This window comes from Drosophila guanche, unplaced genomic scaffold, assembly GCF_900245975.1.
Source record: "Drosophila guanche unplaced genomic scaffold, DGUA_6, whole genome shotgun sequence".
NCBI lineage: Eukaryota > Metazoa > Arthropoda > Insecta > Diptera > Drosophilidae > Drosophila > Drosophila guanche.
This window is the reverse complement of record NW_022995755.1, coordinates 799,769-824,250: the sequence shown is the minus strand read 5'-3', so window position 1 is coordinate 824,250 and position 24,482 is coordinate 799,769. Positions and strand designations below refer to the sequence as shown.

Sequence of the window (24,482 nt, the reverse complement as noted above, 5' to 3'; positions counted from 1 at the left end):
GCTGGGAGTTTGTCGCTGATTCGATTTGAGTTTCTCAGTTAATCAATTGATTTTTCCTTCTGCATTTGCATTTGTGTGTTACCTGTGGAGCTGTGACCAACAGCTTCCATTCCACTTGCATTTCTTTCTATCATAAATTGCACATTGATTTCTATTGGCATTTTCTCGACTTGTATTGCATTGAGTGCCTCGAATGTAATGTTGCTGTGGCAACTGAATTCAAGTTTCCCACTTCTCCCCCATTGTCTCGCCTTGAGCGTTTCCTTCCTTTATGTGTAGGCTTCATTAAATTTTCAATTGTCGCGCGCGACATAATCAATTTTGATTGCCGAACAGCCAATAATCCCCCAGAAAACACTTACGGAATACATAGCATAGATGCTCGAATGAATGGCATTTCTCTGTAAATCTTTATGTTATAGCCAGCAAAGTGGGAGGCTTTCAGGGATGGCTGTGAGTGGTGTGTCGCATTTTAGAGGAAATCAATAAAGCGCCGCCGCCCACTCCCCTCGCTGGGCGTTACATTTTATTAGCGCAAAATGATTTCATGTGGCAAATATTTGCCAAAATTGACGACGACCGACTGACCGCCCATGGCTGTCCTAAATGGCATTGCTAATGGCCGACATTAACGGGGCGTATGCGCAATCTGCGTTGTCATGCCGGACACGGAGTTGGCTTTAAGTGCACTTTGGCACTCAATCCCCCAATCCCCCAATCCCTCTTGTGTGTGCGTGTGCAGTTAATGTTCGCTCATCGATGGGGCTACAAACGCGATTACAGAGCCAAAGTTATCCGCAACTTTTGTGTATGTTTTCACGTTCTGCCTGTCTCTCTCTCTCTCTGTCTCTTTGCAGGCATCTGGTACAACAGTGACCGTCGCGATTGGGTACGCGTTGCCGGACGATAGTACCCATTGTACCCTGTCAAAGGGTTGAGACCATCGTCACTGCGCAAATCATCTTCCGCCAGCAGCAGCAGCGCCAGCATCAACAACGCCTGCCCCCCGCCACCGCCCACACCGCACCAAGTGAACACCAGCAACAGCAACGGCAACAGCAGCAGCTGCAGCACTCCGCACCATACACAGACATCGTCACATTCCCAGCAACAGCATCCGCATCCGCACCAGCATCAACATCAACATCAACATCATCATCCGCAGTACCAGCACAGACGCAGCAGCAGCTCGAGCCACAACAGCCACGCGGAAAACACGAGTAGCCTGGCCACAAAACCGGCCATCAATTTGCTCGGCAATCAACTGCAGGTCAACTACTTCGAGTTCCCGCCAGCCACTGCTGGCCAGCCACTGTGGGTCAGTCGCGGTCGCAACACAGCCTCCACCCCGGCACTAAACACAAGCTGCAACTCGTACTCCAACTCCAACTCCAACTCCAACTCCAACTCGAACTCGCACTCGCACTCCAACAACAGTCAGTACAGCTCGGCAGTTGCCAAAGCGGCAGCCACAACAGCTTGTACACTTCTTGCCACGTGCCACGTGTCCGGAGACTCAGCCCAACAAGAGCCACAAACACCAAGCAGCAGCAGCATGGGTCGCCGTGAGATAAAACGCTCCAACACCAGCGGCTCCACCACCAGATCCTACGACAGCGGCAGCGGTGAGTAGAAAAATACTTTAAGAATGGAAACCCCCAGCGCAGATCTATCTGCGAGTGTATTCGCTTGAATAGAATTCAAAAGAGGCACAGCGGTTGGAGGCGGGAGATGGGATCCTGCCTAATCGCCTTACGTTCAGTGATTGGGGGTCTGTGGATGCCACGGGAAATGGAATTAGGCTGGCAAATTAACTCAACGGAGATTTGTTGTCAAGCTGTCATTGTCCTGTTCAATGTTCAATGTTATTTGCTGTCCAAGCTGAAGAGGTGTTGAATGGGAAAGCAGAGAAATAATGAAACAGAATATTGGAAGAGCTTCAAATGGTTCGGAAATTAGTTCCTGCTTCAAGTCTATGTCTGGGCTGCTCCTTACCATATAATAATTAATTTATATTGTGGCTTTCATTTATGACTTTAATTAAATAAAAAGAGTGGACAAAGACCCAGACAGAGACAGCAGAGCCCGTTTTGCATCAGCCTTTTGTTGCAATGCGAGTCTCGCACTCGTAGGAAACATTTAACGACTAGAATTTCGGTTTCGGTTTCGGTTTCATCCTACAGCTAATCAGGAAACTGTGACTGCAAAAAGCGGGTCTACTGTCTCATTAAAACTTAATTGTAAATGCTGTGGCTGTGGCTGTGGCAGTGGCAGTGGAACACAAGCTAAAAGCTTTCCGTGGCTCTGACTAGGAGCAGCTGGAGACTATGTTGGAGAGGCTCTGATCACAGCCCTGGTACAGGAAGCACTCGTACATGGAGCCCAGGTTCCGGCTGTACAGACTGCAGCAGAGCTGCGAGGCGCGATGGCAATGGCTGCCCGGCTGATAGTCCAGCTCCTCGGGATATTGCAGGGCATCTGCAAAGGAAGGTGTAAGCCTGAAGGTCATTGAAATTTGTTGTTCCGTCAACACTTACCTTGCCGAAAGGAGGGTAGTGGCTGAAGCCTGGGCGGTGAAGCCTGTGGCACCTCGGGCGCATCAAGGGGATAAGTTTCCTGGAGACGTTCATCGGCTGCAATTAAGAAGCGTCGGCGTGTAAACCATCGTGTTAAAGTGCACGTGTGAGTGTATGGGTGAGTGAGTGTTTTAGTTGGATAAATGATGGATTGACTGACTGACTGAGTGGATGGCTGAATTTGTGTTGTGCTTTTGGTTGGATGCTGCAGACATTTGTGTACCTTCGGGGGTTGGACTGCTTGCTCATTCAATTAATTAACAACTGGCTATAATTTATGCCATAAGTTGGCAGTGGCATCTGCTGATTGCATCAATTATGAAGGTGCAACATGCAACAATAACAACAACAAAAACATTATTATAATCCATTCCCACGAATGTAAGCAGCTTAGGGGCAAGTACAGACCAGACAGCAGCCCGAGGAGTTATCTTCCTCTGCAATTGGATGTTGTAGGTGTAAATTGTATGTTGCTGTGCTACGTAATAGATGGCTAATTAAAAGATAAGTTATCAATGCTCGGTGGCAGCTGCCAGTTGCCAGTTGCACTGGCGGCAACATGGCCAATTGTAATGGTTGCTGGGATTGTGTAATTGCGATTGAATGCAGTGTACGGCAGTGTACGGCAGTGGTAGAAGCCACTCAATTGATATCCAATTAAGCCAGCAGCCATCGCCCGGACACACATGAGTTGTGTAAAGGACAAATTGTATCGGGCAATTACGAAACTTTAATTCGATTGTTGAGTGGATGATGATGATGACACGACACTGATGAAGTGAAGCGATGATTGAATAACCAAACAATATACAAGGACTGTAATTGTCAGCCCATAACCATGAGTTAGTGTGTGTATTCGATGGGTTGTCAGTGTGGTTGAGTGTTGTGTGCTGTGACCATCGCCATCCTTTTATGCAGGAAATACTCTTAAATCGCAGTGCCTGGCTGTTCTTTGTTAAGCGGGCAACATAAATGTAAACAGAATCTTCACGGAAAAGCAAATGCTTTATTATTGTTATAAAGTTGTGACTTATGCGAGTAAATAAATTAAGCTTTTGTTTTGTTGAGATTTTGGGGTTATACTTTGGCAGCTTGGGCACCACCACTACACGACACGACACGACACGACACGACACGAGGCGACACGAGGCGACGCCTACGGATAGTTGTCCAAAACTCGGGATAACGCACCATCGAGGACGCTCTGTTCAGCGCAGGGATTGATGTCCCAGAAGGCGCCGCTGCAGCCGAACTCCTCGAAGCAGTTGTAGCGAATCTTCTTGCTGTTCTTCGAGCAGCAATTGACGATCGCCCACACACAGTTGGTGACCTTGGGCGAGGGTGTCGGCCTGGGCGTCGCTCTAGGCGAGTTGGGCGCGGCAGTTTGTGCCGCGGGCCGGAAGTCCCATGGCCGAGCTGTCGTCCGCGTCGATGACCAGACGGGTCGGCTCTCTATTAAGTAATTTACAAAGATAGGGCAATAGGTCAGGATGAGTGGAAGAACAAGCGATAGACAGCGATAGTTGGCGGTGGCAGGTTAGCGGCAAAGCCTAATCATTAATCAAACACACAAAAACACTCTATCTTTAGGCAGGGTAACTGAGTTTGGGTAGCGCTTATGACATGCACCTACCTGGACGTGAGTTGCTGCTGGGTTCCCAGGCTTGACTGTTCGATACAGTCGGACTCCGGCCTGCTCCAGAGTCGTCGTTGGGTGCCGGGCTGCTGGAGATGGGTCTGGGCTGATTGAATATCGAGAAGTCGGCCAGCGCTGGGTCCGAGTTGTGCTCCAGAAAGTCGTCCCTGCTGCCAATGCCGTTTGGAACGGCAACATTGTCGTCGTTTTTGTTCTGCCAAATGGGCAGTTTGCCCTGCAGCAGCGGCTTCTTACCCGACACGGGCAATCTGCCAAGGGGAAAATGTTGTTTGGAAAACGATTTATACAGGCCACCGTGCAGGATTCTGCTCACCTTTGAGCTGGCTGTGCTGGCAGATAGTAATAGGATGGTGCCGGTGCTGGATGCTGGAAGTAGACCGATTGCGAAGGCGTCTGGTAGTAGTTGGACGGGCCCCACGGTGCATAGGCCTCACGACGCTGACGGCTGTGGTACTTCTTGGGGCCAATCTTTCGCAGCCACTCCTCCTTTGTGGGCTTGACCAGCTGCAAGGCCTCGTCTAGTTGCTTGACCGGCATCGCTGCCAGGTCATCGTTCAGCACAATGGGCTTTTCGGGCAGCACATCAAAGTAGATCTTCTCCTCCTCCTTCTCAAGCTGGTGTTCACGGCGCTGGTGCTGTGTCCGCGAGTGCTTCCTGTGCTTCTTGTGGTGCACCAAGGTGGTCTCGTTTTTGTTGGGATCTGCAAGGATCTGCCATTAGAAACTGATGCTTGACTTACTGCTTCTTCACTTACCATAATCCTCGCTGACGAAATCCTCCTTGTACATTATTACCGGATGATCCGCCTGCAAGACACCATCCACCATTCTCATTTGATGGATCTGCAGCAATACATTTGAGGGGTCAACAAATGGTCAGAGTGGAAATTTGTCGCTTTTTGTTTGCTTACCTCCACATTGTCTGTGTCCGGGGGCAGGACTGCAATGTCGATCTCATCCTCCGTTGAGGGTCGACTGGCTGCCTGGGCGACAAGACACAGCAGGAGGGTAAACAGCAGAGCCGGAAGTCCGCTGCTGCGGCTGCTGCTGCGGCTGCCATTCGAGGGCAAACTTCGATTCATCTCCTTCAGCTTGTTGTGGCGTCTGCAATTGGCAGCAGGCAAAGATTGTGCATTAGTTTCCGTTTTGCCCTCAAGTCAACTTTGTTCTCTGCAGTTCAATCTCAATTACTTAACCCCACAACCCCCCATATACACCACTCAAACACACATACGTAGAGGGAGGGAGCCTCCCCTCTGGTGTTGCAAAGTTTTGAAGTTGTACATTTTGTTGCGGCTTTGTTCTGGCTTTCGGCCTCAGACTCTCACTCACTGGATCGGGATCAGGATCTGGCTTGGTTTTTGTTTGGTCTGGTTTGGTTTTGAGGTTTGTTTTAAATTAGACATCAAGTTGAGTTCAATTTTTCTTGGCTTTTGTTCTGCCTTCGCTGTGCTCTGCGGTTAACTTTTGAATTACTTTTTTTCCCAGTTTCAGTTTCTGCTTCTGTTTCGTTTTCCATTTATTTATGTTTTATGTTTTATGTATTTTTATTCTTAGTTTTCGTCAGAGTTATTGCAGCACGTCGAAAGTTTGTCGGCCATCAACCGATCAACCAAGCGGCAAGGCAGAAACTTTGCCAGTTTAAAGTATTTTATTTCAATAATTTAATGCACCTTTCCACTACTAACCGATTGTTAAGTTGAGTTAAATTCAATTGATATTTCAGTGCTTCACTTTTGTCTGTTAGATTCTGACTGAGACGAGCACAAATGCCTGTGCTCAATATATAAAGGAGAGGAAAAGTTTAGACAGCTGCCATGGTCACGGTCATGCTCATATCTCTCTCTCTCTCTCGATGCCTCACATTTCGCTCTTTTTTTGTCAACAGTAGATAACTGATATCAAGACAACAAGCAGCAAGATGATTAAATATCAACAATTAGTCACAAGAGTTGGTATCTCTTAAGGGAAAAATAATAATAATAAAGTGTCCAACATCTGCGTCAATGGATACGTTCTATGTATAAGTTATTGACAGTTGTATTCCTTCTAGAATTTGGCCCCATTCATGCCCCACTAACAATAACTGAATCATTCGTTTTCTCGTATCTCGTAAACAAATGTTGATTAGACTTTGTGCTCGAAAAGGAATTGTTTTGCGTTCTGAGAATGAAATGCTTTGAAATTTACTGGAAATTCCCAGAGATCAAACGGTAGTAGAAGCGGGTCCCGGTCTTAATATTCTTCGGAAATGCCACTCATATATTATACTGTATATTTTTTAACCACAAGCCGAAAATAACATTTTACTTTCAAGAATTTAGCATCTGAACAGCAAATGTCGAACTGTCCTGTCAATTGATGAATTGATGAGAAAATGGCAGAAACAATGCAAAAGTATTTGTCTCTTGGTTCTTAGTCCAATTAGCGCTGAAAAAATATTGGATTACAGAGCAAAGTAAAATGGCATGGGATGAGCGGTAAAATAAGAGAAAATCTAATGGGAAAAATATGCAAAGGGAAGTACGTTAAGTGCAGCAGCGGGCAGGGGACTTTGTTAAACAATAAATCAGCTCTCAGACCGAAGAATTTCTGTGTGTAAATTGGTTTTGCATACCAGGGATTTGCTCTGGCCAATGGCTAATTGCAAAAATTCCTGAATTGCCGAATTCCCTAATTGATTTTGCACCTAATAATTACCGAAAATGTTTGCATATTTTGCGCCAACAATTTTTGTTTTGCGGTTCAGTGGGAGTCGAATAAAATATATAGTTTCAAAATACATTTCTCCTTTTCTCGGGGACTGTTGCATTCGGTGCCCATAAAAGTATGCTAAATGTTGGTGTGGATGCCACCCATTTCTGCAGTGCCTCACATGCTATTTATAGACACCGATACACACACATACACACTTGCAGAGTGGAGCAATCAGCCACACAAGTAACACTGTTCACTGAACCTGAAAATATCGGGGGCAGCCGAGCCGGGCAAAAACTCAATTCCAAAAATTTGTGTGAATAGCCAACGGAAATTGTAAGTTTGTTGGGCGAATAACCCCCAATTTGTTGCAACAACAACAAAACTGGAGGAGGAGTGGAGAGCTGGAGAGTGAGCCACAAGTGGCCGCTGTAGAAATGAGCTCGAAAACAAGCTGGCAGCAAACAAGTAAAGGACAAATAAATTCCCATACATCCATAAATTCATATGATTGTTTCTGCTCTGGCTACCAAATTCTGGCAGCTTCCACACTTGTTTTCTGTGCTGATAGAATTGCCATTAAATTATTCAATATTCATATTTCTCGTACACAGCGAGAAATGTGTCCGAATGACGAGAAATGGTTCGACTTAATTGAATTTCAAGTGGTTTTTATGTCTGGATTTTATCTCAAAAATTGCATCTGACAATGACTGAATTTTGGCATAATGTGTCCATCGGCTGTCGATCGACTTTTGTGTGTTTTAAAAACCCTTCGGTCAAATATAATTCACTTTTTTTTCAGGTGAATTGTTGTTGGCCTGCAACGGAAAGTTATTGTAATCTAGCTAGCTGCTACGCCAGTTCCACCTAATTGGATTCCGAAGATGTAATAAAAAGTTGAGCGAGGATTTAGCAGCAAAGTTCAGCTGAAGAAAATCCACTTAAAGGGGTCCCCGGTGCCGTCTGGCACAAGGTGACACCCAGGCCATTAGCCATATTAAATGCGGCATTTTTCATTAAGCCAAATGTGACTGTGCATTATTCATGCTGCAAGTGCAGTCCAGTCCAGTCCGTTTACAATTTAAATAATTATATGCAGGGTCCGTGCACTTCTCACCTCAGCGGACAGGCTGGCGCCTGTGATGTGTGGCCTCTCTATCTGAACCATCTGTGGCACTGCACAAAGGCAAATTGAGTTTGGGCGAGCGACAAAGTTGCTACAAAACTGCCTGGCAACAGGCAACACACACACACACACAGACAAGTGAACGTCGATTACAACTCATTAGAAAGTTATCGGTGGTGGGGGAGATTGCAATTTTGCCCAACATCCCACAGCCAAGTTAAACCCAACTAAACTCAACCGAGCCCAACGGCATCGGGTGCTGGGTGCTGGGTGCTGGGTCTGGGCTGTTTGGGACCCCACTTTAACGTGGCCATTTGGCCGGCAAACTGTGTGGCCCCGAAAAGATGATGTGGCCAGCCAACTGTGGCACGGCACCCTCGTGCCATCATAAAAGCTGTCTCCTACCGCACCCACTTGCACACCCTCGTGGGTCACACCTGAACAACGAGGACAACAACGATTATCGAAGCAACATTTCCTTTGGACTCCTTCAACGTTGTCCTGACCCTCCTCGGTCATTGTTGCTTTTCGGTTTCGGGGCAGTAAGTGTACGGCGGGCAAAGCCATAAAGTGACACGGCAAATCGGATTTCATTATACGTTTATTTATACAAATATAAAGCTGTATAGCTGCGCAAACAGCCGGAAATGTTCGATCGGAGCAAAAGTCTGCTAATTGATTTGGAAATTTGGTAGCCCAAGACCCAAAGCCCAAAGGCAAAGCCCAAGTAAACTCATCAAAACTCATCGTTGGAAAACTCATTGCAGATGCGATTAAAGGCAAACACTGTGGTGTAAACATGCAGCGAGGTAAGAAAAAGTTCCAAAGGTGCCACCAATCGAATCGTCTGTTTGCTCTGACCTCAAAATACGCAATAAACAGCCGTGCCGTGCCGTGCCGTGCCGTGCCCTCTTCTGCTCGACTTTGCTCATCATTTTGCACTTGTTGGAAGATGATGATGATGATCGGTGGAAAATCGAAAGTGAATTCCCCAGAATGTAATTTCAAAGTTTATTATTTCTGCTTTGTGTTCTGCCTTTCCTTTCCTGCTGTGTTTACGCTGGATTTTATGCAATTTTAGTGGAAATTTCGGGCGCAAATTGTTGCTGACAGAAAGAACACGTGCGAGGCCGTGCAATATTGTACTGACATTGTTGCTTCTAATTGGCTTACACTGTCCATCTGAGTGGTGGGAGGAGTAGAAGAGTAGGGGAGTGTGCCCACAAAGGAGCCGACACAGCTATCCCCTTCTCCATCTCTCTCTCTGTGTGTCTATTCATGTGTCAAAGTGTCACCCGTCAACTCTTGTCACGTAGTTGCAACAGACACGACCACAGCAACAGCAGCAGCAACAGCAAAAGCAATAGCAATAGCAACAGCAACGGAATGCAAATAGCCATTAGGTGGGAGGCAAGGCCAGATCGAGTCCTGGGCATATTGCATTCCTGCATAATTGTGATGTTCCTGTCGATGCCAAATCAATGGCTCCCCGTCCCGGCCTGTAATTAAGCTGCTGGAGATCTTTTTGCAACCATATTGCAATGGCCACGCTGTGCGTAATGCGATTTGGACGCTCAATGGTGCGTATACGTAACATGGGATGTTCGGTGACCGACCATGGAAAACCGTCAGCTGCCAGCTGCCCCCATTTTTTTTGTGCACTCTGTGTGCCTTTCTTACTGTCTGTGTGTTGTATTTAAAACAAAAATGCATCGCATTCTCCATTGTTGCCAGCCTTTTGCCAGCATTCGTTGAGGAATGATTTTGATCTGACTGGAAACCCGGGTGGCTTCGGGCCAAATGCTGCCAACTTTTCTTCTTATTATTGTACAAAATGAAATTTATGCGGCACGCACACACACATCAAACACTCGTGCAAGGCAGAGCAATGTGGGGCAACAACACGAGAGAGAGAGAGAGAGAGAGAGAGAGAGAGAAACAATGCATGTGCTGTGGAAAATGGGTTTCCTTTTTTTCTGTGCATTTATGGCTTGCTTCAGGAAACAATGCTGAATGATGCTTACATAATCTCAACGAGTATTTGGAAAGACTTGTAGCACATTGGGTTCAATGATTATCTGTTGCACCTTTCCTGCTTAACAACGGACAGCAATTGTGATATCATCTCCTGGCCACATCCGTCACGGCCATCAGCCAACAATGGAATGGACTGTCTCCCCCTATCACAGTTGTCATGGCGCTTTGTTCTATTTATCCTCGTGGCGGATGACACAACAGCAGCCGCAGAAGCAGTAGGAATAATAACAAACAGTCACAAAGGCTGACACATTCATGTGAACTTTGCTTCCCTTTGGCTCTGCCCTGCCCACTGCTGGTGACAACGGCACCAGCCAGCCACAAATGAAAATTACTAAAATACCCGGAGAACGACGGGAACGACGCCAAAACAATATCCACATGTTAAAAGCCCAACAAGTGCCAGTCCAGCTCTGGGCGAGGGATGTAGGGACAGTTGTGGTCGGGGCTGAGAGTCCTTTTGCTACTTCAAGCGCTGCCAACGTTGATGGCACTTTGGGGAGCAACCACTTGGCTACTTTGCTGCAGTTCTAATTGCAAAAGTTGCCCAAAAGCCAGAGCCCGGAGCCAGAGGCAGAGCCAACGAAATTATATGCACTCGGCGGCCGCTCCTTCAGCGCTTGTACACAAATGTCTTGGCCAGAGGAAGTGGCGGAGAGCATAAATATTTTGCTGTGTAGCACTCGAAAGCAGAGCGGGACAGAGGGAGGAGGTGGAACCGCCACTTTTAAGTGGTGGGAAAATGTCGGAGGCAGGAGCAGTGTCACTGCCAGGCTGTCAGTGTGAAATATAGCTGGCAAATAGATTATCAGCTACAGGCAAAGGCCGTATCCATGCTGCAGGTACACATTACGCGCTCCTCGTTTGCCAACCAGCCCTCTTGGCCATGGCTTAAGCACGGCCAATTGGCTTAATTGTTTTGTCAACGCCCGGACCACGCGGCGTATGATAAATGCCCCCAGAGTGAACAGCTGCTTCGTGTGCTTACAGCTACTTACACACATATTTACTGTGGCACTGAGCACATTTCGTGGCGAAGCTTTAGTTGTGGTTCCTCGGCCAGAATCGGCTCAACAGTCATCCGGCAAATCGGAGCATTATGTTTTAAGTTCGTTTTGCTTTGCTTTGCATTTGTTGCTCTGCCCAAAGGCAGGGCTTTGGCTTACTTCTATGGTTAGTCGACAATTAAATACTCTTTTGAAGAGCTGCTCGTACCACTCTGCCTGTGGCTGTCATTTGGAGAGGCCCGCGTCCAGTCCATTCCATCAATTGCCATTTGTATGCATGTGGCGAGACTGCTGGTGGCCCGTTCGGAAAACCAAAACTATGTACTCGTAATAATGTCTGTGGCTGGGGCTGAATGAATGCCATAATGGCAGAATGCCAGGATGTTGGTTCAACTGTCGACCGCACCACAGAACGAGCGACGCACAATTGACAGCTAAATTGTCTGTCAATTTGTCTCGCTGACTGAATGCGTTATCCTGTCTAGGCGAATGGCTGAGTACGAGACCAGAGTCCGTGGCATTCATGACATTGTTGGTTGGGATGGCCTGGGCCATTGTTTAGTTTGGCCAAAACTGACAGATTGCCATTATCATGGCCGTTGTGGCCGTTACTTACTGCTGTTGAATGCCACTGCGGATGCGGATGTGGATGTGGATGTCGATGCTGATGCTGATGCTGCATGCCACACGCTGCTTCCGCTGTTGTGCGACCGCCACTATCTCTTAAACTGTGGCACCAATTGGACCCACTGTCCACCCGCTTCATTGTGCCCTGTCCCCCACTCGCTTGTTTTCCTTTTTCGGTTTGAATGACAAAAGTTCAAATGTGGTCCCAGCCCCGCAGACCGTACATCCCTATCCCATCTTAAATCCCATTTCCATCTACTCTCGATGTCTCCGTTTTGGGTCGTCTCATGTGTGCCTTTCGAGTCTTTCGCTTCGTTGGCTCGATGTTTGTTTGTGTATTTTGGCACACGTTTATTTGCCCTGCCAGTTGGGCCTACCAGTAGACAGCAGGGACAAGGGACCCAGGATTTGCAGTTTATACATGTGCGTATGTGTGTGTGTCTGCCACAGCTCTCTCTCTCTCTCTCTCGCTCACTCTTTTGAATGTTTGCCCAACAGCGGCAGTGGCAACGACAGCGGCAGTTTCTTGAATAATGCAAAGTAGTGGCATCAAATAACGGCACCAAAAGTGACTTAAAGTTTTAATGAAAATGCCAGGCTCAAGCAAGCACCACAACAAACATTCATACGCATCCTGCCACTCGCACTCTGAGTGCCACACAAACACTCGAACATTAAATATTGAGTGGCTTTATGGCAATGCATATTAAATTTGCTTCGAGAAGCTAAGCAAAAACACAGCACAGGCACAGCCTTTATTAAATTTAAGCCACTGCCACTTTTGACATGAAATTTTCAAATATTCATTTAATTTAACGTCTCAATTGAAACGAAAAACAAATCAATTGGCTGGGCAAATACGAGGTGCAGGAAAACTTAGACTGCCATTAGAGCAAAGGAATTGATGGGCAAATCAAAACCAGCAACTATGTAACCTTGTAATAACCTGAAATTGTTTCTGCTTGCTGCTTATAGTTTGAGCCATTTAGTCGGATGAAAAGCCACTCCTTTCTGGGTTGGCTACTGTGGCCTGCCAGACTGCCAGCCTGTCTGCCTGTCTGCCTGCTGGGCTCTGATGAATGACAGATGACCACAACCATTTTTGTGTGTAGGCCTACACAAATGTTGTTGAGGTGTGCTCAGCTCAGGTCAAGTAGTGGTCATGTCAGGGATGGTCTGGTAGCTTGACTGAGAGCTGTTGGTAATCCACTTGACCAGAGTCTGCTATAGTTGGTGCGACCTGTTGCTTGGGTAGTTGACTTTCCTATTGCTAAGCTCTCGTTCGAAATGAGTTGAGTTTTCCCACCTTCCAGTGCAAATATTTAAGCAGCTTACGAATTTGAACTTCCCTCATTGCCATAAATCAATAGACACAGTATGGGCACGCTCCATTTAGGCTGAAAATAACAATAAGTGACTAATGCACGAGATATTGTCACCCTTTGGAAACAGTTTCGAACACTTGGAGTCTCGAGCATGCAGCTTGCAGTTTTGTCATTGCTGGGTGTATGCTGGGGCACGTTGCACGATTTCAATAAATCTGAAGCGTGTCAAAATTTCCGACTACTCTGATGATTGATGTGGGCGTTGACATAGGCGTGGGCTGAGGTGTTACCGCTGACAGTAGGGAGGGAGAGCTAGACACATACACACAAAACGCGGCCAATTAGTCAAACAGAAATCGTTTGCGGTTCCTACTATTCGGGAAGGGGGGACCTTCGAGCCCAACTAATTAAAACACGCTGAGCAAACACACCCGCTGGCCGCTCCGAGGAGCCGTAACTAGCAGCAGGATGGGTTCGGCTCCCGAAATGGTAATCAGCACGTGCCACTAGGATTAGCGAGGTCGAGACACATTTTATGCGTTCATTTAGTTTTGCTTATTGATGGCCACGCCCTTGGCATACAGAGCAACAATATTTCGGGAAGGGCTCCACAAAGCGAGTGTGACGAAAATACCAAAAACAGTCAAGTCAAACCCAGATATATGCAGGTAAAATGTTGCCACAGAGAGACAATAAGCCAATGATGATTCATTCTAAATTCGCCTGAACCAAAAGGTGATTAAGAATGAGTATCCTGAGTGCAGATAATGGGCGCGAGTGACAGCCAAACAGATGAGATTAAGTCAGTCAGCCCGCCAGCAGTAGCACCAATCCAATCAGTATTGTTCTTGGCAAATCTTCTCCCTCAGCTGACAGCAATTTTGACACTCTTGAGGTCTTTCTGCCTCTGTATGATCTCATGCTCGTGACATATTTATAGCCTGAAGTCATTACGAAATCATTCTAGACCATAAAGCGTGACCAAATTATTGTTTGATCTTGGTCTTGGCTGTGCCATTTGTGGGACTTTGAACCCGTAAATAACCCACATCTAAACGTTTTTTTGGTGCTCATTAGTAAGCGGAAATATGCTTAAGATCCTCTATTAAACGCCACTCGTCGAAAAACTGCAATTAAAATTAAACCCGTGGTTGCTTCTCAGTTTTGTGGTTTTTTCTAAGCCATTAGTGGCTATAATTATAGCATAACTTTAGCTAGATGCTGGCAGATAAAAGTTGATTAACAAATTTGACAGAATGATGGAAATGGCGAACTTGGAGGCAGGCCAACTATCCGCTCTGAAGAGTGGAAACAAATACATTAAAAACACGCAATTGTATCAAGAAATGGAGAAGAAATACAATATGATCTACATGTGTTTTGGATACGCCAACTTAATGTTGAATGTTGACGTCATGGCAGCAGTTTTTTTGCTCGTCTCGACGCACATGCAAATGCAATCGATTAATTTGTCATTTTAATTATAGGAATTTATTGCAAACGCTTTGATCAAAGTGCTCTCGTTAGCAGTTAGCAGTGCCAGTGGGGAAAGTGTGAGGCTACAGGTTTAATTGATTTTGAGCGCTTTTCAATGTGGAGCTTGAAGTGCCAGCCATTACCATTTCGACTAGGAGCCATTTAAGCAGATTAATGAATATTTTTCTGTGTGTGTGTGTGTGAGTGTGTGTGTTGTTTTGCCATTCTTTTTGCACTACACAAACAGGAATCAATTCCAGTTCAAGCATTAAATGGTTTATCGAAGAATCGAACTGGTTTTAATGTGCTTATGTCACTGAGCCAACTCGTTTCATGCATCATTCCCTCAGTAATGGTCTTCTCTGTGGCATCGAACACTCATTTAAGTGTCAATATGCTAATCCTAACAAAACAGCAATGTTGCTGTGATCTCAGCCATCATAAAACCATGACGACAATTGAGGACGTAATTTCCCTGATGACTTGAACGACTCAAATTATGCTTGGACCAACCGCAGGGGAAAAGTGAGTGGGTGACCGCAAAAATCGTGGGAAGCATTTGTCAAACGCCTGCTCGAATATCTACGACCGTTTAATACTCATATATGAACCCATATACCATACAATCATCATCATAGGCACGTGCCTGCGGTTTTGACTTTGAGAAATATGCCGCCTCGCCAGACTACCGACTACCGACTACCGACTTCAAACTCAGCTCAGTTTCACAGTGTAATTTGTTGGAATATGGTAATTAAATAGAAACCTGTGCCTAGCACTTACACATGCCTCTGGGTGTAAGCTGTTGCTGCTTCAAAAATAGACATTCATTCACGCATTCATATCCCTACAATAGCCTGAGTCAAAGAAAGTCATGGGCAAATCGTTCTAGGCGATGACGAAGCTTCATGGAAAACCCCAAAGTCAAGACATTCCCAAAGTCTCTGACCGATAAGAGATCCCCAACATCATCACAGAAAGGCGGAATTTGCCGGACAAGAATAAAATGAAAATGAAAATGAAAATGAAAAAGCACAGAACTGAGAAAACTCGAAAGAATAGGGCTGGGCTATGGGTAGAAAAATCTCAACCAACTTGTGTGTAAACAAAAGAATGTAAAAATTAAAAGTGAGCAGTGAAAAGGGATGAACAATGCAGAGCTGAGTGAAAATAGGGGCTCGAGGGGTGCAAACAAAAGATAAACGGGCGCACTGGAAATTCCAGAATTTAAAACGAACAACACCCAAAGGTTGAACTTGAAATATTTCGTGGGCCAAAGAGGGCAACACATGCACACACCTACACATACAGAGATACACGTGCAGAGCTTTAATTATGTGCGAAGCGAAAAGTTGCTGCTGTCTGTATCTTTGAGATACTTTCAACGCACTTTTGTGCTCTGCTCTGCTCTGCTCGGCACAAAGCGAACTCCTCTCGCAGACACGTTTCGTTTGTTGTTGGCCAAATGATGTGCTCCGCTTTCAGCTGGCTGGCTGTGGCCATGCGGCTCTGCGGCTGAGCAACTGCCAGTAAAGACAAACAATATGTAGCAGTTCGCAAACAAAGATACACCCCAGCCCAGCCCAGCCCAGCCCATACCTCCCATCCCATCCCATCCCATCCCATAAATATATGTATACGAACATGTCTCTGTATTTTTTTGTGTTTTGCCAAATTAGCAACAACCGGTTTACGCAGGTACTCTGGGCCGAAAGAGAGAGAAAGACAGAAAGAGAGTAAGAGAGGAGCGGTAACAAGCCAAAGGCAAACAAAAGCCGTTTTGCTCATTAGTCGTCTCTGCGAATGCCTCTGAGTGAGAACGCCGCACAGCCAAACACTTTTTTTGTCGTCACTTTGGTTGATATCAGTGGGAGATGAGATACTGTGCTGTAGTGTGGTGGGAGATGAGATGAGGCGAGAGTGAAGGCCATGAGAGCTTCCGATGTACGAATCGCGTATAGCGACTGACTGCTGACAACACACAACCCACGACTCGAATACGTCGAAAGACGAGTACGGAAAGAGCTGCCAGTGGCAGTTCCAGTGCCTGTCGGCAGTGGGGCAACAAGTGAACTAGAGCAAGCCGCTTACTTATAAGATGTCCTCTGTCTGGGGCCCTGCCATCAAAATGTAGGTAAATCTGGCACTGGCACTGGCACTGGGATTGTGTCTGAAATAGGGTGTTGGGACAATTCCAGTTTCTGATTTCTGGTCCAGTTTGGGTGCACTTATATACACGCGCCATTAAACGAGTTTATCTGGCTAAATGGGTTTTTTTCTGTTATCCATCTACGCGTTTGCATGCCGTTGTTCCGATCAATGGCAACTCCGATATGGAATCCACATGTAGATACGAAGCGTAATGACTTTCTACAATTGTTAATTTGTTGACGCCTGGGAAATGGCAACAAGCTCTTCATTGTATTTGTTTATTGTTTAGCCTCCCCATGAGACTTGAACAGGCCTTCGCCTTCAATCGGCGCTGTTAAGTCTCTGGGGATCCACTGGACTTGTCGTTGACGTAAATTGGCTTATCTTTAGTTTTACTGGTCACGCAACAAAATTCAAGAATTTTCGTCCTTAACTCAATTTTAGGGATTCCCTAGAGTTCACGGTTATCTTGAAATGTATTCAATTGATGCTGCATTTTTAGTTGCCTGATAACCTCTTATGTATATTTTTATAATAAATGTATTTAAATACATATATTTCTGGATTTCCCTGATTGAATGTGCCGCAGGTCAACTTTTCGTTGTACATATGAATAAATAAATTATTTTTTGTTATCTATTTTGCCATTTTTATTTGTAAAAGTCGGAGGTTATCTTTCAGACTTGTTTTCAATTAAATTGAATTGAATTTCCATAAATATGTATTTTTGCAGTAGAAATTGTAATGTGTGCACACATAACATAACCATTTAGGTATAATCGTTTTCATTTATGCAAATCTGTATATAGACTTCAATTCAAAAAGATGTCCAGCAGTGAATCATGGGTATATGCAAACAAACTATTATTAGTCTTGCAAACAAAAATTCTATAAAATCGAAATTTTATGCAAATCAGCAGAAAACGAAAAGTAAATAAAGAAATAATGTGAAAAATGTGAGTATCATGCCACAGCAGAGGGGGGGGCAGAGAGGGAACGATAGAGAGAATGAGAGAGAGAGAAGACATCAACATGGATTAATTGCAGTTTTTATGTGGAAATATGTTGCACTGGCAAAAAGCTGCAAGCCGTGTGGAAGGCCAACTGGTCGACAATCAGCTGGGTTGGGGTTGGGTGTTTGGTGTTGCCAGCGCAATAAACCAATTAGGAGCTATGGGCTAAGAGCTGAGAGCCCATTAGGCAGATTGCGATGCCCGAGACCCGATGAGCATGAAAATGCATTGAAAGAGGAATCGGAGTCGGAGTCGGAGTCACGACCAAGCAAATGTCACAGTCGATAAGACCCGCCAGTTACCCGAGTAGTAGTGGAGCTCGTAGCTCGTATCTACTGGGGGCTCAGACTTACCTACACTAAAGATACGAGTATTTATATCTGTTTGCGCGTGCTACGCTCTGTGAAGCTTCCCGCTCTTTGTATCTTTGGATCTCTGAATCGATATTTTACTATACAATTCCAGCAGTTTGAACAGTTCTTGTTTACGTTTAATGGTGCTTCTCTTCTTCCTTTTACTTTCAACAATTAAATACAATAAAATTCACATTCAATTGGCCTAAGGCCTCTTTCGGTTTGCCTGCGCGTTTTTATTTTTTTTGGCGCGATATATGCGTGCTTATATGTATCCAATCCGCAAGTAACATACATATGAATGTACATACATATGTATATGTGGTATGTATAAAGTACCGAGCTCTTTGTTTGTGGTTGTCGTGTTTATCGGGCTCACGTTTACTCGTTTTTCGCTTTTTTAATTTTCTTTTCTTTTATTTTTTATTCTTATATTACTTTTTATTGTTGCTGCTGTTTTATGTATTTCTCGGGTATCGGCGACGAGGCAGTGCTTGCCGACGGATTCTTGAATTTACACTGAACAGATCTCTCATGGGTAAATCTTTATAAACTGGCCGTCATAGAGAGCGAGAGAGGCAGCCACGACAAAGAGAGGTGTCTGTCTCTCGCATTTTTCTCTCCCAAAATGCGGGAGCGGAGCTCAACAATACATACTGATGTATGTGCATAAAAATACAATTTATTCATTGGCAGACTGTCAGACACTTTTTGCTTGGCCCAGAGCAAAGTCTCTTTTGGTACGTCATGATCATAGTCAGAGGGGGGCGAACTCTTTGCCCAGAATGGGCCGAATCATTCTCCAGGGAACAACAATTAAGGTTTCCCAGTTTGCCAGTCGCCGACAACCACAGAGCATTCCTGGCGAGAGAATGAATCATTTTGGGAAACTGGGAATGCACTTTATGCTCCGCCGACGATGGCCACATAAGGGAAAAGTCTGCCTCTGGCAGAGTCAACAGATGGCTCTGGTTCTAATTAGGAGGAGCACGGTTCGATTGCACTGAGCATTTATGTAGATGCATCTGCAGAGCTCGACTAATTTGAAACGTTTTGAGTCAGATACAGAAAACACAGAGCCAGCCCCTCCTGTAGGCACGACAAAAAAAACACACAAATCAGGGCCTTCAAGTACGAGTATGTCACGTTTTGCATGAATTTACGGACACAGATACGGACAGACAATGACGAATGCTAATTGCACTTTCCGCCATCAAAAGGCCCATTAAACGGGCCCTGTTCAAACGATTCTGGAGTTTTCCCATTCGCTAATATAAAAGAATCATTAGCATCGCGAAAATGAAGGCGCGTCTGTTCAAACGACCAATGAAAGCGCAATTGCAAATGAACAAACTTGACTGTGCTGTTTAAACTCAACCATTTCAAGAATTTACGATGCCATAAGTACTTACGTCCGCCTCTCCAGCAGATATTTCAGATAATTCCTTTGAGGATCCAAAAAGCACTTAATTTTCCGAATTTAAAATTCTTTTCCAATGCCAAAACCGTTTTTAAAAGCACGCAGAGCGAAATACATTTTTGATTATTCCCAAAAGTATCACGAAATTATATCGAATTTAAAGAGCATATCCAAATGAAATTTTGATAAATGTAAATTGACTTTTTAAGCAAATGCATCTGGCTGTTTTTCGAAAAATAATTTGAGAAACAAACCGTCCACAGATCCCAATTGAAAATAATGAAAATGCACCGTCACCAAATATTGGTTTAGGAGTTCTAGTTTGTAGTTCTAAGATATAATTATTTTTAATTTAGTTGGTAAAAAAATTAAACCATTATCCTATTCAGCTTGTGGGTTTCAGCAGCATCGGTTGAAAGACAAACAAGGAAATACTTTTATTAGGAATGTGTTTATGTTTTATGTCGAAACCCGAAAAAGGGATGCAACTACAGCCACTCAATCAAATTTCATTACAAGCAGAACGTTTCTGCTTGCTGCCGTGGTGGTGTGCGTAGAGGTGGTGTAACCGCGAACGACAAGTCCATGGTTCGATTCCCAGCGTGGACAAACAATTTGTCAAAGAAGAAGAAATATATTTTTAATTAGTTTTCACGCTCGTTGCGATGCGATCTCATCATGGCATAATAGTTTGACTTTCCCATAGCCGAACAATTTCCGCATGAATCGCAGATTATTACACATGGTTAATGCGCGTATCTACTGACATTTCCAATCATGAGTGACAGTGTTTCGTGCAATTTCCGCACAATTTTTATTTTACAAACCAGCAATATGAAATTTAATCCGACAATTGTTTAAATTAAAATATTTTCAATTACCGTCCGCCCACAGCAACCACAAATTTTGTTGGGAAATTCACACAGAGCGTGCGGCGGATCGTTCAGGATGTGAAGGACGAGGGCGCGCCGAGTGGAATGACACGGGACGAGGTAATCGAAACGAATGAAAGGCTGCGCTCGCTCCGACTACGATTGGAGGAGTCCTACGAAACGGCCAAGAAGGCGCTCATTAACCTCATGAACAAATACGGCGACTCCAAGAGCCAGCGCAACATGTTCCAACGCTATCCCATGCTCAAGTTGATGATTAAGGTTGGTACACTGAAAGTCCAAGCACTCCAGGGGAGCCTGAACAGAATCTTTAATACTTCCCTACAGGAAGTCATTCGCCTGGAGACCCAGTACTGGACCCTGGTGGACATACCGCGACAGGAGAAGCAGGAGACTGTGCCCTCGTACGTGATGCGCGCCTGCTCGATCATGGAGAAGACCCAGAAGTCAGGTGAGGGTGTGAAAACCTCGGCAAAACTAGCTGACGAGGCGGCCGAGCGGCGGGAGCGGATGGAGCGATTGGAACGTAAGTGAAATGAACTGGAAGCTTCCACACACTTCCAATTAACTGCATTCGCATCCGGTCTATCCACAGACATGACGACGGCTCAAATCGAACTCGAGAACACGCAGCTGATAAACGATTTGTATCGCTTGCTGAAAAAGTATCTGGGCCTGCGGCATCTCATCCGAGTACTAAAGGTAGGCGAAACGGAAACTGTCCGACCCCGTGTCGGTGGCAACTTTCCCCTTTATCTAACCGTGTGCTTCTGTGTGACCAAACAGGAAGAGTACGGCAGCTCAAAGATGTATCCGATATTTCCACGCTACACAATGCTCAAGGACATGATAAAGGGCATCATGCACGACCCCGACTACATGGAGGTGTGTCACGAAACACTGGCCAACGCCAACTGAGCCGAGGCCACCGGAAATGGCAGGCGTCGCATGAGTGTCATTTGAGAGGGGCCCAAAACTAATACAAACACAAACAGCAGCATACACAGGCGCAGGACCTAGAGGGAGTTGGATGGAGTCTCAGTACTGATCCGTGTGTATGCTGAATTCGCATGCGAGTTTCTGCCATTCCGGGACGATTTAGAAACTGTTAAAGCAACTTCCTTGAGGCTCCTCGGCCGCGAGTGTGCGGGCGAGTGAGCAAAACCAATCCTTTTCGGTAATTTTAGCCCATACTCAAAGGCAAACCAAGACAAACTAATCAAAAAACTAACTAACAAACTACACCCGAACCCGAACTACACCCACCACCTACCAACTAACACCACTGAACCACCAACTGAACATGTAACTATTTACACTACTCAACAAAGAACAAACACTTTAATACTCTCCGGCACCAGAGTGCCAGCAAACAAACTAAAAGGCATTTATTTTAATGAACTTTCGAGGATAAATACATACAAACTAAAACAAAACAAAAACCTACAGGATGCCAAAACATCCGACAACATAGATACATATTTGAAATGATGAATAATTGAAAGAATCGCCCAAGATGTTACACGATGAACAGCAAAAGCCTAACCGAAATATTTGTGTAACTTTTAAGCGGAATATAATATTTGTGCCCCCTAACCTATGTGTATAATAAGCATGATATGTGTATGTAAATGTGAAATAATCAAACTAACTACAGCAACAGTTGATTGGGAGCATGGATTGAAGGCTGGCTAATCAATTCCAAATAGATTAAATCTTTGGTTCGAACTAGTTGATTAGCCGCTAGCAGAATTTTGAACATTGTAGCTACAAAAATGTATTTAATTATATTATACGATTCCTATCCCTAGTTGTATGTATGTATTACTTACCTAGTTAGACAATATGCGGGAAATATTCCCAATTGATGTGAGCGGGTGCGATAGCTCGTTACACCTTTTAAGGAAACACCAATCTGTGGCGAAGCGGAGCAGCCAATATCCTAGAACTAAACGAATGTTAACCTCCTGATTTTCGCCGAATATATTTAGTGACAAGCAAATGCTTTAAGTGTGTGTGTATCAAACGTTCAGCTTTAAATCAGTCCTATGCAACTAGCAACCCAGATACAATTACACAAAGTACTCGTACATACTCGTACGATATGTACATATATCCACATTGCTGGCATTGCTTAATGTGAGCGTGTATGTATTTATATATGTGTTGTTGTAACTAGCATATGTATATGTAGCTTTGTAACACAATCCACAATCCCTAGCCAACCGAAGGACACAACGCAAACACTCGAACACAAAAGACCAAAGAAAAACCTAGACGAGCTTACAACTTTATACGAGAGAGCTAGCAATTCACAAAATCCCAATTTCCATTTTCATTTTCCTATATTTTATTATTTAGAGATGAAATCTATTTTATTTACTCGCACAGAAGAAGCAAAGTGTAAATTACACAAAGCTCGCCATGAACTGACACAAGCAGCAACTAGCAGAAGGAGATTTTCTTTTGGCAGAACTACAACTAAAAACTACAACTACGATTCTGACACGCCCACCGATACACCGAGGATAAACCTAGCAATTTATACACACATATCTGTACAGTACACAAGAGTATGTATATCAGAGTATTACAGAATATCAGAGATGGACTATTCCTTCTCAATTGAAGTGAAATTGAGTGCATAAATTAGTGGAACAATTGTTTGCGTGTCTATTATACGCTTCACGGAGCTCAATTGCTGGTTAATTTATCCACTTTGTGACGGGGCATCCTTTTAATGACCTCCAAATGCTTTCAATTGCTTTAAAATATCCCAGCCCTGCCCCAGCGGCCTTTCGGGTCGGAAGTGTGAGGCTGCTGACCACAGACAGACAGCCAGTAAAACTAATTATGAAAAGTAAATCAAAATAGATACATAATACATAATGTTGGGAAAAATAGCAAATTAATTAATTATGCAGAACACCATACTAACTCAATTTCAATTAGATGGTTGAGCTCTGTTGTTTGTGTAGCTAAGTGTTGAGCATTCAATTTTGGATTTTGATAATAGCTAATGCAATTGCGAATGGAGATAAATATGCATCAAAAGGGCAAGTGTTATATTGTATGCTTCTTGATAAAAATATATATTACAAAATAACAAGTAAATGAATACACTATATACATACATGTAATGTGAAGCAGATCAGGAAATAATGTTATGAAACTTAATCAAAATCTATTAACAAATATTTGTACGGCTCTCCACAGCCCTGTGTATGTGTGTTCGTGCGTGAATGTTACCATTGTAAGCGCATTGCAATATAGGATATAGAGACAACAATCGGGGCGATATTGATATTAATATTGATATTAATGCATACCTACAGAGACATACATATGAACTATAGTTATATACATACATATATGATAATGGTATTCGTATTATTATACAACTTATACACGAGATACAAAACATATACACTTCTACTCCACTGCATACCCAAAATGGGGGATAACGATACATGGGCAGTACATGGGTAGTCCCAGTCCTACAAACCAAGAAAACAAACTTCGTACAATTTTACCTTTTCAACATCTCAGTGTCTAACAAAAGCATTAAATGTAACTCCTCAAAAAGGAAGCTACCAATATATTGAATGTATAATTAAATATATTTGTGTCGAGACACAGCTATAATATGAGCCAGTCGATAAATATATTGATATTCAAACGGATACAACTTTGGTTTCTATTCTCAAACAGTTTAACAGTTGGTCCAGAGTTATATCATGAAAAGGAATGGAACTCTGTTGATCAAATATTTCCACCAATTACTGAATTATGTGTACCTAATTTATGGCCGATAAGTATTGCTTGGGTGATTTTTAGTTGGCCAAGTATGAATATTTTTGTAGGTTTGTTAATTTGGTTTATCGTCTCAAGCAAACAAACATCTGCTGGCCGCTGTTAGATTTTATGGAACAAATAACTTTAACGATAAATTAATCAATTTCCTTTCGATTCGTTCACTCTTATATAAGTAGTTTATTTGCCATCTGTTTAAAAAAATGTTTAAGATTTGAGAAATAAAAATGTATTTCAAATGAATTCTGTATTGACATCTACAGACTTGACATGATGTTAAATATCTACGTGGTTTCTACGTTAAATGT

At 44.1% G+C, this 24,482-nt stretch overlaps 2 protein-coding genes across 7 annotated transcripts; one reads left to right on the top strand and one right to left on the bottom strand.

The window, feature by feature from the left end:
- Nucleotides 1–640: 640 nt before the first annotated feature.
- LOC117589645 (protein bunched, class 2/F/G isoform) lies at nt 641–23,449 on the top strand. The gene is made up of 6 exons (XM_034281777.1): nt 641–728; nt 933–1,625; nt 20,363–20,622; nt 20,689–20,887; nt 20,957–21,063; nt 21,148–23,449. The coding sequence occupies exons 1-6, from the start codon at nt 641–643 to the stop codon at nt 21,277–21,279; spliced, it is 1,479 nt and encodes a 492-aa protein (XP_034137668.1). The 3' UTR covers nt 21,280–23,449.
- LOC117589644 lies at nt 2,076–19,612 on the bottom strand. 6 transcript variants are annotated; one of them, XM_034281776.1, is made up of 6 exons: nt 5,145–5,315; nt 4,989–5,076; nt 4,547–4,934; nt 4,210–4,481; nt 2,538–2,633; nt 2,076–2,478 (listed from the first exon to the last, which is right to left on the bottom strand). In XM_034281776.1, the coding sequence occupies exons 1-6, from the start codon at nt 5,313–5,315 to the stop codon at nt 2,309–2,311; spliced, it is 1,185 nt and encodes a 394-aa protein (XP_034137667.1). In that variant the 3' UTR covers nt 2,076–2,308. The 6 variants fall into 6 exon arrangements, with proteins under 6 accessions (XP_034137667.1, XP_034137662.1, XP_034137665.1 ...); XM_034281771.1 differs by lacking the exons at nt 2,076–2,478; nt 2,538–2,633 and adding exons at nt 3,563–4,028; nt 19,461–19,612 and having other exon boundaries at nt 5,145–5,337; XM_034281774.1 differs by lacking the exons at nt 2,076–2,478; nt 2,538–2,633 and adding exons at nt 3,563–4,028; nt 18,487–18,568 and having other exon boundaries at nt 5,145–5,337.
- Nucleotides 23,450–24,482: the final 1,033 nt, after the last annotated feature.

Coding starts and splice junctions, on each gene's coding strand:
- LOC117589644 (XM_034281771.1), bottom strand. CDS start 5,315: ATGAATCGAAGTTTGCCCTCGAATGGCAGCCGCAGCAGCAGCCGCAGC. Junction 4,935..4,988: donor TTTCGTCAGCGAGGATTATG/GTAAGTGAAGAA, acceptor AGATCCTTGCAG/ATCCCAACAAAAACGAGACC. Junction 4,482..4,546: donor CCAGCACAGCCAGCTCAAAG/GTGAGCAGAATC, acceptor TCCCCTTGGCAG/ATTGCCCGTGTCGGGTAAGA.
- LOC117589645 (XM_034281777.1), top strand. CDS start 641: ATGCGCAATCTGCGTTGTCATGCCGGACACGGAGTTGGCTTTAAGTGC. Junction 729..932: donor AATCCCCCAATCCCTCTTGT/GTGTGCGTGTGC, acceptor ACCCTGTCAAAG/GGTTGAGACCATCGTCACTG. Junction 21,064..21,147: donor ATCTCATCCGAGTACTAAAG/GTAGGCGAAACG, acceptor GTGACCAAACAG/GAAGAGTACGGCAGCTCAAA.